Source organism: Neopelma chrysocephalum, unplaced genomic scaffold (assembly GCF_003984885.1).
Source record: "Neopelma chrysocephalum unplaced genomic scaffold, ASM398488v2 Primary Assembly neopelma1_25, whole genome shotgun sequence".
Classification (NCBI taxonomy): Eukaryota; Metazoa; Chordata; class Aves; order Passeriformes; family Pipridae; genus Neopelma; species Neopelma chrysocephalum.
The window spans coordinates 35,193,015-35,206,779 of NW_020897694.1; the positions used below are offsets into that span (position 1 = coordinate 35,193,015).

The 13,765-nt window shown below is 43.1% G+C and overlaps 3 protein-coding genes across 4 annotated transcripts in view; 1 reads left to right on the forward strand and 2 right to left on the reverse strand.

Moving 5' to 3' along the window:
• MITD1 (microtubule interacting and trafficking domain containing 1) overlaps window positions 1-2,710 on the reverse strand; it is a 3,604-nt gene extending 894 nt beyond the window's left edge. The window contains exons 1-7 of one of the 2 annotated variants that reach the window (XM_027674889.1): window positions 2,645-2,710; window positions 2,116-2,217; window positions 1,527-1,663; window positions 1,358-1,444; window positions 593-708; window positions 201-261; window positions 14-113 (exon numbers count right to left, since the gene is read on the reverse strand). In XM_027674889.1, the coding sequence (XP_027530690.1) occupies window positions 18-113; window positions 201-261; window positions 593-708; window positions 1,358-1,444; window positions 1,527-1,663; window positions 2,116-2,164 (546 nt within the window). In that variant the 5' untranslated portion in view covers window positions 2,165-2,217; window positions 2,645-2,710 and the 3' untranslated portion in view covers window positions 14-17. The other variant, XM_027674888.1, reaches the window with a different exon arrangement.
• Window positions 2,681-5,938, forward strand: MRPL30 (mitochondrial ribosomal protein L30). The gene is made up of 5 exons (XM_027674892.1): window positions 2,681-2,770; window positions 3,068-3,148; window positions 4,683-4,829; window positions 5,578-5,651; window positions 5,751-5,938. The coding sequence occupies exons 1-5, from the start codon at window positions 2,720-2,722 to the stop codon at window positions 5,881-5,883; spliced, it is 486 nt and encodes a 161-aa protein (XP_027530693.1). The 5' UTR covers window positions 2,681-2,719; the 3' UTR covers window positions 5,884-5,938.
• Window positions 5,939-8,498: 2,560 nt separating this feature from the next.
• On the reverse strand, window positions 8,499-11,596 carry LYG2 (lysozyme g2). Its single transcript, XM_027675190.1, is given in 7 exon segments — window positions 8,499-8,808; window positions 9,129-9,186; window positions 9,429-9,475; window positions 9,477-9,559; window positions 10,581-10,678; window positions 11,360-11,449; window positions 11,548-11,596. Coding segments are annotated over 7 exon segments (546 nt in total). The 3' UTR covers window positions 8,499-8,687.
• Between the last annotated feature and the right edge of the window lie 2,169 nt (window positions 11,597-13,765).

Below are 13,765 nucleotides of genomic sequence, written 5' to 3' on the forward strand. Positions count from 1 at the left end.
AAAGCAGTCATATCTGATTACATTTTCTTTGTGTGTTTAGTGTGAAAGACATCCACTGTTGTTTCATGACAAGGTCGCAAGTCAAAGTCACAGTATCCAATGCTGAAACGACCCTGCAGAAATTAACAGAATTGACATGGTGAGCAAATACTGTAGAAGAGCTCATTCTAAGTTAATTAAAGAGGTCAAAGCATTTTTACCTGCGGTTTCTTAAAATAATCAAGACCCCTTCCAATCTTAATCATCCATCCATTGTTGAATCTGTTTTAAAAATTCACAAATTTGAATACTATGAGTATGTTGAATAAAAAAATAGTTACATCCACATGATGCACAAGCTTCTTGTTTCAATCACAATTATTTCCTAGTGTCACTGATACCTGTGTCAACCATAGAAGACACAGTATAAAGAGACAACTAATATTATGTTCACAATTAGACAACATGAAACTATGGAGGCTGATTTTATCCAGTGAGGGCCATTGCCTTCTACTTTGTTAACCACAGCTGTAATTAATAATTGTCTCAAAAGTTAGGGTTAAACAGTTTGACTTCCAATAACTGGAATTTGATAACTTTTTACATCCCGCACCTGATTTCTCGATCATGTATTGAAGATGAAAATTCAATATTCAGTGTTACTCCATAATTTCTTAATGACTGTTGTATTTCTTCCAAGCCACTCATCTGCTGACTCCTCCCACTACCCTGTAAAAAATAAAAATAATGTGGTGAGGGTTTTTTTTGTTCGTTTGTTTTTTAGTATATATTCACTTCTGGTCACCTCTTCCTAAACTCACCAACAAAAACTTTTACAATCAAAGTAGATTTGCAGTTTCAAAGACAGGATAAAGAGCAGACAGATTACAGGTACATTTGCTAAGGGATGTGGAGGAGGAGCTTACTCTCAGCCCTCTGCAACTAGATATGAATTACTATTAAAAATACGTGCAGTAATAGTTTAAATAAATGCAGTGCTAGTTTGAGAGATTACAGCTCGTTAAAGCCTCTAAAATGACAACTAAATACAGCTGTTGGAAGAGCAAAAAACCCCATATCTCCATAGATGCTTTGCTTTTGATGACATTTTCCACAACAAAACTTTCACAGAAACATCTTTTCGATTTAAGACTCTGCTTACCAAGAATTTGTTAGAGTTATCAGAAAACTCTGAACTTACAAAATTACTTATGTTCAACTATCACATTCTTATTTTTCTCTTAAATCTGAGTTTTCTGCTGAAATCATCAGAGACTGAGTCTAACAAGTTCTGGTAAGTAAGAACAAGTCTATTTTTTTTTTTTTTGCATGTGGCATCGCCTGCCACATCAGTAGAAACCAAAATCTAGACACTTACCTCATCATAGGAAGTGAGGAGGTGGATTGTTTTCACTTTGCACGGCCCCTTAATTAGCATCTCACAGAATCGTAGAAAGTTATACAACTGTAAAAGTTTTATTTAATTTAGTAACTTGGAATGTCTCTAGTAGCTACATCTGTATTAGTTACACCGAGTATCTACTTGCCTGATGAACGTGCCTAATGTATGGGTCCTCCACCCAAACTTCAGAAACAACCTCAGTAAGGTACTCATGGAAAAGCTTTTCGTAGCCAAAACCCATTGCGTTTTCCTCTATCCTGATTTGCTTATGGTATTTGCCATCTGAAAAGAAAGTAGGTCTCTGTTTAAGTAAAGGTCAGGACATAATTTCTGTGTTAAAACACCTCACCCATCAAACATTTGCAAAAGAATAGACATTTAAAAGCGAACGGGTACATCACAGCTCACAGAATCACAGAATGGGTCAGGTTGGAAGGGACCACAGTGGGTCATCTGGTCCAGCTTCCCTGCTTAAGCAGGGTCATCCCAGAGCACATGGTCCAGGATTGTGTCCAGACAGTTCTTCACTATCTCCAGTGAGGGAGACTCCACAACCCCTCTGGACAGCCTCTTCCAGAGCTTGATCACCCACACAATAAAGTTCTTCCTCATATTCAGGTGGAACTTCCTGGGCATTGGTTTCTGCCCATTGCCTCATGTCCTATTGCTGGGCATCACTGAGAAGGGCCTGGCTCCATCCTCTTGGCACCCTCCGTTTAGATTTTTATACATACCTTGTTTCTCTTTCTCGATGTGTTTTTTAATGTCTTCGGCTCTGGTCATGTACTCGGAGATCTTCTGCCGGTAGCGGTGCTTTTTTGCCTCATCCTTCGTGGCTGTAACCCATAAAAGCACAGGAGCCATTAAAAAACTCTCCCCAGCACTTCCTGGCCCCGCTCTTCTGGGGAGACACCGCCAGCTGTCCCTCTGTTCTTCCCCGTATGTCGACGGCCCTCTGCGCCCGACACAGCTCGAGTGTTCCCGGAACCGCCCCCGACCCCTGAGGCCGCGGCGCCCCCTCGCCCGGTACCTTTCACCACCTGCAGCAGGAGATCGATGCCCTCCTGGTAACACACCAGTGACTCCTGGAACCGAGATGCCACGTCCAGCTCCACCGCCCGCTTCACCGTCTCTGCCCCGGCCCGCTCCAGCGCGGCGGTGCCATTGCCTCCCGACCGCGACATGGACGGGGACCGGGGCCGGGACGGCTACCGGGAAAGGGCAGGGAGCTGAGGGGGACAATGGAGAGAGGCGGTGTCGCACCCTTGTCCTTCCGCCCGCTCGGAACTCAAGTGCAGCGGCGCTGGTGTCCGGCCGAAAGAAGCGGTGCGCACCGTAATGGCCGCCGGGGCGGGCCGGGCGGGCCTGGGGCTCGCAGGAGCCGGGAGGGTGAGAATGGGGGGATCTGGGGCGGGATCCAGGTGGGGATCGGGGGTGTTCTAGGGCGGGATCCAGGTGGGGATCGGGGGGGATCTGAGGCGGGATCCGGGCTAGAGCTGGGGCACGCAGCCGCTGAGAAGGTGGGGATCCAGGTGGGGATCTGGGCTGGGACTCGCAGTCGCCTGGGAGGTTGGGATGCGTGTAGGGATCCGCGCGGGGAATGGGGCTTGTGGCTGCGTCGTCTGTTTGCGAGTATTCAGAGCTGCAAGGAAAGTGCAGACGAGTTGTGCCCTCCTCTCTTTGCAGCTGCTGGGAAAGAGGATGGAGGGGATGGCGTCCCCAGCCTGGGCTCGCTGCCTCTTTACCAGGTCGAGAATTCCAGACTCGGTATGTGCTTCAGTAATTGAGAAACTGAAAAAACGGGTGTTAGCTTGCTAAATTTTGTGTTTGCTGCGGTATGACAGATTTCCAGAGATTCTGTGGGATGAGTGAGTTCACAGTGAAGAACTGGCTGAAAGGCAGAGCCCAGAGGGTTGCAGTGGATGGGGTCTGACTGGTGACAGGGCAACAGCGATGTTTCTCAGGCTTCAGTTCTAGGGCCAGGTCTGTTCAGAATATTTATCAATGATCTGGATGCAAGAGTTGAATGCACCATTAACAAGTTTGCAGAGGGGTCTAGACAGATTGGAACATTGGACAATCATCAGTGGCATGAAATTTAGCAAGAACAAATGCCAGATACTGCACCTGGTACCGAGTGATACGGGGCACAGGTATAAATGGGGACAAGAGCGGCTGGAGAGCAGCCCTGAAGAAAGGGATCTGGGGGAGCTGGTGGGCAACAACTCAACAGGAGTCAGCAGGGAAGGCGGGCAGCCAGGGGGGCAAACCCCATCCTGGAGGGCATCAAACACAGCACAGCCAGACAGTCAAAGGCGGTGATTGTCCCACTGTATTCAGCATTGGTACAGCCTCACCTCCAGTGCTGTGTGCAGTTTGTGTGAGCCCCCCCAATTTAAGAAGGACATGAAGGTCTTTGAATGCATCCAGAGAAGGGCAACAGAGCTGGTGACAGGGCTGGAAGGCATGTCCTGAGAGGAGCAGCTGAGGACTCTGGCTTTGTCTGGTTCAGAGAGAAGGAGGCTCAGAGGTGACCTCACTGCTCTCTGCAGCTTCCTGAGGGGAAGCAGAGAGGGAGGTGCTGAGCTGTTCTTGAGATCCAGTGACAGTGTGCATGGGAATGGCTTAGACCTGCATCAGGGCAGGTTCAAACTGGACATCAGGAAGCACTTCTTTACTGAGAGGGTGGTCAAACACTGGAACAGGTTTTCTAGAGAGGTGTTCAGCTGCCCAAGCCTGTCAGTGTTTAAGAGGCATTTGGACAATACCTTAATAATGTTTTAACTTTTGGTCCACCCTGAAGTGATCAGGAAATGGACTAGATGATTGTTGGTAAGTCCCTTCCAAATGAAATATTTTGTCCAATAAATAATTAAACCAAAATGATGGGAAGTTTGACTTGCACTTTACATTTTTACATTTAGATTTTTGCAAGATACCATCTTGTGTCAGTTCATACTTTTCCTTAAAAGCATTCTTAAAGCCTGTGGAAAAACGTGCCATGCAGAGGCTGAGCACGGGCTCCCTGAGGAGATGCACATGAATTAGGTGTTGTGCTGGTCCGGTGTTGTCCATGTGTTTCTATGAGTCACTATCACCAAACCATTATAAAGATATATTTGACTTCATGTTATAAAAGCTAAATTTTATTTCACTTTGTTGGTACTTTGACTGCCTGAAAAGAAAAACATGTAAGAATATTTACCAAGGTTGAAGTATGTTTTAGAGAGTAGCTGACTATACTAAAAATTATCAGATATTTAGGGAAAAAACTTCTGGTTTTGTGAACTTTTCATTCTAGGTATTTCAGCCACGGCCTGGAGATCATGAGAAGTATGGAGGTGACCCTGAGCAGCCCCACAAAATCCATGTTATTACTAGAATAAAAAGTGTCATTGGTCGCCCATATTGGGAAAAGAAGATAATACGTGACCTTGGGCTGGATAAAGTATGATTGTTGTTCTTTGTACTTGTTGTATACAACAGAAATGAAGCATTAAGGTGGTTGGTTTTTTAAGGACCTCAATTTTGCAGTCACAAAACATAATTACATTTATAGCAGCTGAGGGGAATGTTCATGGCAAATACGCTTTCAAAATATCCCTCTATGGTATTGTGCTCCGTGCCTGAGAACTTCACCCTGAGAATTCTGCTAAAATAATAGAAATAGATTTGTAAATACTTTGAATTCAGTTTTCTCTGTGGGTCATGTTACTTAGATATTGCAGAAAGGCAGATAAGACTCATTTATCAATGAAAAGGCTTTGAAAGCCAAGACTCTAAGAGTTTGTATCAAAGATGCGTTTATCCAAGCTTTTCAGGCTAGCTGCACATTGTGCAAAGATTCATCTAGTCAGTGTTATATTACAGAGAATGTGTGCTTGATCCATTTAAGATGTAACTGAAACAAGCAGTTTTGCTCCTAAATTCCTGTATTTACATTTATAGTGTTTTTAACAGCTGGAAGAAAAATGTATTGATAACGGAATGGGAATAAAGCTGAAATTGTCATTTTACTGGAATCAAGTTTGATCCAGTTTTGATTTCATATTTTTATGTTCGTGATGCATGATGGTTCTCTAAATCTTACATTTGCAATTGCGGTTTATATTTTTACCGATAGTGTGAAAAGTTCAGTGAACAGAGATTTGGGATTTGACAAAGCATTTGTAAAACCCGTTTTATCCTTTATGTAGGCGCATCAGCCAAGACTGCACAAAAATATCCCTTCTGTGAATTCCAGACTGAAAGTTATTAAACATCTGATAAGGTTTGTTAATTATTTGTTTATTTATTTGTTAATTTGGAATATTTAATGTAACTCTCTTCTAGTCACAGGACTTCACTAAGCAAACTCTTTTACCTGTAGAATAAAGCCACTGAAACTACCCTACGGGTTGCCAACAGAAGAGGAAATACCCAGCACCTTTCTTACAAGCAACGGAGAGCTTGTCATTAAACGGCGTCTGAAACCTGTGGAGCAGAAAGAAATTAAGTCATAAGGTGTGCTGGTTGGATTTAGATTTTATAAAATAAATACTTTAAATTCTGACTTAAGAGTTTGTGTATGAAATGTAAGAAAATTCTTAACCCTGTCTGGTATGAGTGGCAGAGGTGACACTTAAAGAATTGTACGTGTACAGATAGGAAATTCAATGTTGTTAATAGTTGCCTGAAATATTAAATGAATTATAGGCCGTCTGTCTTTGTGTTTTAATTTTGTGACTAGATTGCTGCAGTTTATGGCTAGCTGTAAGAGAACTTTATTTATAAAGTCAGATAAGCAGAGAAGTGAGTAGAATAGAGGTAGCTAATGATGTTGAGGATGTTTCCCAGCTAACAGTAAAAGTTTACAGTGATGATGCAGGACTTCACTTTCACTGCACAAAGGACAGAACTGGAATTGAAAAGCCCTCTGCTTAGTAGTCACAGGAGAATCGACTGGCTATCCACGGAGAGTGTCAGGCATTTGGATGACTTACCTTGGTTATTCAGATCTCAGGCTTGTTCCTTAGCAAAGAATCTCTCATCTAGCTTCTCTTGTAACTTAAAAAGTACATAAACTCTCCATTTGGACATAACAGGAGTTATTCATATCTTGGTACGTTGTATAATTTGTCTTCCAGGAAACATGCTATCTCACTTCATATATATTCCCTGATCCTAAATGTACAATAATAGCCTAAGAGCTGCAGTTTGTGTGAACGTTGATGCTTTTCCTGTTCTAAAATTGCAAACTTTAGAAGTCTGGAGCCCCTGAAGCATGCCTCTGACACGAGTTAGGAATTACGGGCTGCAAGCTTGTAAAAGACTACTCTGTGTGTAGTTTTATTTACAGTTTTAAGAATTGTGGCCAAAGTTAGCAAGCTGCTGCTGTATCAAATGATAAAGTAGTTTTCATTCCAGCAAGCCTAAATTCCGTGGTTTAAAGCACTGTGAGCCTCTCCACACTAGACACACCGAAAAGGAGTTAATCTTAATGACTGTGTGTTGTGAGAAGATCAGAGGGATACAGTCGCTGAAAATGAGTGTTTATCCTTTCCGCCTGCTTGCAGAGAAGGGTAAACACCAGTAGGAGTTCAAAGGAGTAGACAGACATATCAGTACAGGGAGATAAAAGCTGGAAGCACTGTGCCCAGAAGGAAAAGGGTAGGCTACAGTGGCATTGAAGAGCGTAATGGCCCCTACAGGCAGGCTGAAGGCAGAAATGAAAATTTCAGCTGAAGTAGAATAGCATGGAAGAAGTGAAGCAGATAAATGAATGATGCTTTTCTTCCCTCCCTCCCTCCCTCCTTCCTTCCAGCATCTGCACAGCGTCTTGTGCTGCAGTATGTTAGAACTGCAGTCTCTGCGAGGTGTTGATCACGTTCCCACGGGGAGGTGCTTAGTACAAGCTGGAATTTGAACCCTTTTGAAGGACGTGTGTAGTGCACCTAATGTGCAGGGCATGCTTGAAAGAGATGGCACAAGTACTAGGGCCCAGAAGATGATCTTTGGATCAAATGGATCTTGTTGCTGGTGGATAGCAAATAAGACTTGTGCCAGGATTGGAGTTCCAGAGCACCAGAGCCAGGATGGTTCAGCCTTACCAAGCACGTTTGAGTTCGGATCCACAGCACTGCAGGCTGGTGAGCCTCTGGCAGAGGATGCGCTGCCAGTTCCGTCCTACATGGTGTGTGTACGGATATGGATACGGACATGGATCTTTTGTTCATTGCACAGTACTGATGCTACAGCCCACAAAAGTACTGCAGGGTATTCCAGAGGGAATGTGTTAATGAACAGGCTTGCTTGGTACTGTGCAGGGCTTCAAAAGTGTGTGATAAACTACCTAAGTTAAAGCAGAGCTAATAAGTACAGAGAAGTGAACATAGGTAGTACCTGTTATTTCTGGGAAAGATTTAGGTACAGGAGATGCTTACAGATGTCTTTAATTGACAACCTGACAGTTTTAATGAAAAAAGAAATTGTATTTCCTTAAAATGTTCTGTTTGGATGTTTCTGAAATGGTGTTTCTTCCAAGGTCACAAATGTCATACAGTCAGTCTGCTATCCCAAACCTTCTCTGTATAAGCACACATTCTGTAAAGATTTTCTCAAGTCTAAAACCTGAACCAACAGGATTCATAAACACAGTGTACGTCCACATCCTTTCATTAATGAAGTTTTGTCAATGCTCTGTGTAGATCTTTATGAAGCACAGATAAGAGACACTGCCTTTTTGTGCAGGGAACAAACAGACTGACGTAAGGTGATCACAAAATTCGGGTTGGCAGGTACCTCGTAGGTCTCTAGTCTGACCTCCTGCTCAATGCAGGGCCAGTGCTGAGGTCAGACAAGGTTACTCAGTAGTTTATCCAGCTGGGTCTTGAAAACCTCTGACTCTTGAAGACCTCAGGACAGGGACAGCTCTCTGAATGGCCTGCACTGCTGTTTTGTACTGCTGTTAGACAGAGGTATTGGCAGATAAAATGCAAGGCAGATAAAATCTTGTTAAGCAGTGTTATAACTTTCATGCAGCATTAATCTGCTGCTTGAGAAACTGCAGGCACAGATGAAAACTCTGAATATTCTCCTGAAGTAAGCTAAAAAATGGCAAGAGATAAATCGCAGTTTGGATTATTAGCAGTGTTATCTTTTAAATTACTTTTTTAGCCTTAGCTGAAAAAAAACCCCATTGGAATCTTGTACTTTTTTCTGGCTTCACTGCTCCCCCCCATTTTTACTATTTCTGAGGGAGAAATCCAGGTTGTTTTTAATTAGAAGCAAAGTATGAATCAGTGACTCTAATCATTATTCAGAGATCTCAATATCCAATTCTCTTATAAAAATTGGCTCTTGCATCCACATTATTGACATAGTTGTGTGTTGTGCCAGTATCCATTTTGTTGTAGTTCTGGACGTTGTTAGCTTCTGCATTATCCCACCTGAAATGAGAGTGAAAGAAACACATAAATAGAGGTGCTACTTCATTAGTAAATAAGCAAACAAACAAAAATCACAACTGAACTGCACTGCTTTAGTCTATCCTCCCATTTCACCAGGATTGTTTGCCATAGTATTAACATTTCCAGCTCTTTTTGTCACAGAGGTATTCCTTTTGTGTTTTAACTTTGTGAAGAAATCATAATCTCCTCATTTACATCCAGACTTGGTGATCATTGTCCCCTTGCTGTATTTTTCTAATGTTAACATCTTCAGTTTTATGACTGTTTCCTTGTGTGCATATTCCTTCGTGCCTACCCACATTAATAACGTCAGACATGTTACTACTGTAGTTGGACTAAAGGGACCCACTGTAAGGACTGCGTCAGAGTAATCAGTGTTTAAGAATATAACTATGTTTCCTCTGGAGAGAACCAGACATTTTCAAAATTAGTGGGTTCCTCTCTCAGAGTTGCCAGGATGGGCAACCAGGATAGGTTGATTTGTAGATGGGTAGTAACATGAACAGAGGGACTGGGATGTGTTTAGTTTTCTTCAGTGCTTTATCGCGCTTGGCTTTACATGTGTGAAGTGTTTCAAAGCTGACAAAGCTGACCTCTACCTTTGAGGTCCTGTTCCTTTGTCCAAGCTGGGAATTTTTTCTGAATTTATAAATCTGCATAAAATCTCTGTGTCTTATGGTAAGTACTCTTCAGTGTCCCATGACCTGTCAATCTTACAGTACTGTTTGTCAGCCTGAAAGTGAGACAGCAGTATCAGCGTACCAGAAACCCCAACCCCACTACTTATTTATCCCACTATTTATCCAGAGATCTTCATTGCTTACAGGTTGCTTGTGTTCATTTTGATTCTTAATCTCATGATTTACCTCTTTTGTGACTGTATAGAGGGGAAGCAAGTGCAGCTCAAGGTGCAGGTAAAGCCAGCAGATGTGTGAAGGGCAGACTGTTGGGGCACTGAAGAGGAATTCCTGCCTCACTTCCTTGTCTTTCAGAGCCTTAAAAAACCAACACAGCTGCTGTTGTAAATGTGACAGTGTGCAGAAAGCAGCATGACTGCTGCTTTAGCATTTCCAGGTGCGAGGTGACTGCTCCTCTCCTCCCCAGCTGCATCAAGGGTGGGAAAATCTGTTTCTTCTAAGAATCTCCCCTGGATCTCTGCCCCAGTCCTTCTACTCCTGCTTCTCCTCCCCTTTATCCTCTTGTATGGGATAGTAAAGCAGAAGTCTGAGGGGGCCGGAGCTGTTACAAAAGCAGATCCCAATGTGTATGACAAATGTTTAGGAATTTTACGGATAAGGACACAACTTGGCAAACAAGTGAGGCACAAATGTAGGCATGAATAATGAAGCAAGATCCCCCACTAGCCAGGCCCCTGTGGTGCATGAAGTGTAAATAACCTGATGATGTGTAGCTGCAGCCTGCAGGCCTCCATGCTCAGCTAAAAAAACTGCTTTTTGAAACAAGACTTATTATCTAAATATGAAATAGGAACAGGTAATCTGTTCATTCCCAAGGGAGTGCTGGGAAGCAATCAGTGGTTTCACAGCGCAAAAGCAGTCTGCTCATGCCCTAACACTTACTGGGGTCCTTCCCAGGTTCTGGCAGCTGACAATCCGGTCAGTGTTGGCTTTAGTGTGGCTGCAGAGTTGGCTGAAAAGGCTTAGTGGATTGCCTTTCAACAGGGCCCCTGCTGCTCTTCTAATTCTGCTTCAGATGAAGGATGAGATTTGTGTTTTCAAGAAGGTTGACTATAACTGCACTAAACCAAATGTATTTCCAGGGTCACCCCAGCCGTCCTTCAGCACTGCCCCAGCATGTGACTCTTGAAAAATAATACCAGCAATCAATCACAACTTTTGCAATGTTGGCATGGTATTTCTCCATGTTCCTCAAACCTTTTTCTGCAGTCTTCTCTTGAGGCACGAAATCCTACAACATGACATGCATGACGTTGCCTGTCATTTTTGAAATCCAAACCCAGTTTTTATAAGTCATTATGACTGAGCTGGCATTTTGAATCCTTCTGACTCTATTTAGAGAGAAACAATGATACAAAGGACTAATTTTGCTGAAGGGTAAGTGCCCTAGAAATCAATACACAGATAATATAAAAGACATTTTATTCAAATATAGAGGGCAGTTCTCTAGCATGCAAACTAAAAGGTGATTCTTTTAAATCTAAACCTTTGGGTGGAATAGTCTCAGATCTAGGGCCTTTTAATTTAGGACTATAATGGAGAAATATTCAGAAGCTTGGGTCGTGGGGGAAATCCTCTTAAGGGAGGTAGAAAAGTAGATTTGATGGCAGGGTTGGATGCACCCAGCAGACCTTCATTTTCTCTGTGATGGTCTTAAATATCATCTCAAAGGCAACGCTATTCTCAACGTAAACTTATGTGCTCAAGTGGGATTTGTGTTGGTTGTGGAAAAATCTGCTTGCATGGCAATGACTGACAGAGACCAAGATCCATAATAGGCATGAGCTTTTGTGTGAGTGTAAGGGGAGATGAACAGCTGAATTAGTGCCTACCTACACAGCTCAGACCTTCTGTTTTCACGGTTGGCTCCAAAGCTCCAGTTGTGTCAACATTCAGAATATTCCCATAGCTCTCCAAACAGCCTAAGAGCGGTATTTACAACCAGATGTCAGGCCAGCGCAATGCGTGACTCATGCTGCTAAAATGCTTTCAGATCCATGACTGAAAGCCATAGCATCACTCAGATACTCGTGCAGGCGTTTGTGCCGGCAGGTGCGGTCATGGTACATCTTGTCAGCTCTGAAGAGGATTACCTCTCGGTCATGTCAGCCTAAAGTAACTGTGGAGCTTGTGAGGTGAACTGGGGCTTTGTGCACAATTCATCTCCCCTAATTTTAGCTTGCCTAAAACTTAGATGTCTAGTCTAAGCTTGTGACTTGGGCTGCCTGCATGGCCAGTGGAGAAAGGCACCTCAAAAACGCAGTTTTTCTACTCCAAAATAAAATAAAAAAAATAAAATTAGTGAGAGTCAAGAGAAATCCTACACTACTGACTGGCTCCAGCTTGCTTTTCCATAGCTACCATAAACAAGAAAATTGAAGAGAAACATCCTTCATTTACATCATTACAATTTATCTGACTTGCAGATTGTTTGTCTTGCAATTTATCTGCATTTATCTGTTGTCAAAACATGCCATTGCAGGAGGGAAAACATACAAGCAGCAACTGAGAGGAACAATGCTAACCCGATCCCAGCAGTTAATGGAAAACAGAGTTTGGTACAGTGAATTATTTACAAGAATATTAGACAAACATCACAGACCTTACATGTTTGCTGCAAGATGTCTCCCCACCTTCTTACTGCACTTCCCAGAGACAAATGGGCTTTTTATCTGCTGGTGGAGTTCTGGAGCAGTTGGCTCAGTGCACTCTTCCCATACTGACTGGTCATACAAGAAACAGAAACTCCTAACAGCTTGTTGTGTATCCTCCCAAACACAACAAGGTTTCTGCTTTTACAGCACAAACACGATTATGATTTAAAAAAATGAAATACCTTTTAATTTAATTTAAGGCCCCACTGCTAACAGTTTAGAACTAGGAGGAGCCTTGTCTGAAAACAACTGCTCCTCTTCAGTTCTTGGAAGCAATAACATGCTGGCAATGAGAAAATGTGAACCTCCACTTTTGGATGGAATGAAGTTTTCATAGGCAAAGATCCAGGAACAATAACAGAGCTGCAACTGCTGAGAATTCGGATATGCAGAGACTATGCCAGGTCTGTGTTGTTATCCTCTCTTGTACAGAGACAACAAAGGTCAACAACCCTAAATTAGCAGCAGTGTAGATTTCAAAGCTACTGTAGCTGTGCAGGAAAAAAGCCACTGGGTGGCAGAACTCCCCACAGCAGAATCCATCCTGACCTGCTTCTCCCCCGCGGTAGATTTGTGAGTGTGAAATGCTGTTTCGCTCTTTCAGCAGCTCTTTCACATTTTAAGCTGGGGGATTCGTCCCGTGTCATTGCACTGAGAAATTCAATTCTGTAAGTTTTTCCTGTATTGTTGGTACCTCCCATAGAGAACCAACTGCAAAAAGTCACAGCAGCCCATGTATGGGGCTCTTCATGTTCATGATTGTGAGTGTAAAGAAGGTTGAAACAGAGGGAAGTACACCTGGCAGAAAGGAAAATAGACAAGATATGGGTCAAATGAAGTGACATTAAAAAATCTCAAAATTCAAAATACCACTGAAGATGATTCATCAAACAGTAATCTCCCAATGGTCTCCTTATTGCTGGGGGAGAAACATAGAGGATGTACTAGTTTGCTTCTTCTACATCATAGTAATTGAGGCAGGTTGGTAGATCTCCCGTGTTTCCAGAAATTTTTGCTTAATCATATATGCATACAGGAAGTGTCACATGTCATGGGAAGTGTTTTCCTCAATAAACCTGTATTTGGGCTACTGGGGAAGGCTGCACTCCTGAGAGGACAGGCCATGGGTCACAGGAGCTGCAAGGGGCTCTGTCACTCCCTGTGATGGAGAGGAGGTGAGATCCTGCCCGGAACCCTGTGCCCTCAGCCCACCTCTCCTTCTACAATGCTCATAAGGGGACCTGAGCACTTTCTCCTCTGACAACTCTAGCATCAACCAAGATTTTGGGGAGGGGGTGAGAAAGTGCATCAATGTCTTCTACTTCCCAGCTGCTTGGGACAAGGCAGCAAGGCATGCCAGGCTTACCCAGGAAGGCAGCAAGGTCTGGCAACACAAGCATTGAATACATGGGGTGGTTCTTCCTGGCCATGCAAAACAGCTTGAAAATCAATTATCCGTCGCTAGAATGCATGAAGACATAAATATATCTCACTGCTTGCTGAATAAACACAAAGAAATTCTTTCCAACCTGATGGGGTATTTCTCTTGGTTGGGTAGGCACAGTGACAAAAGGAGTCACATCT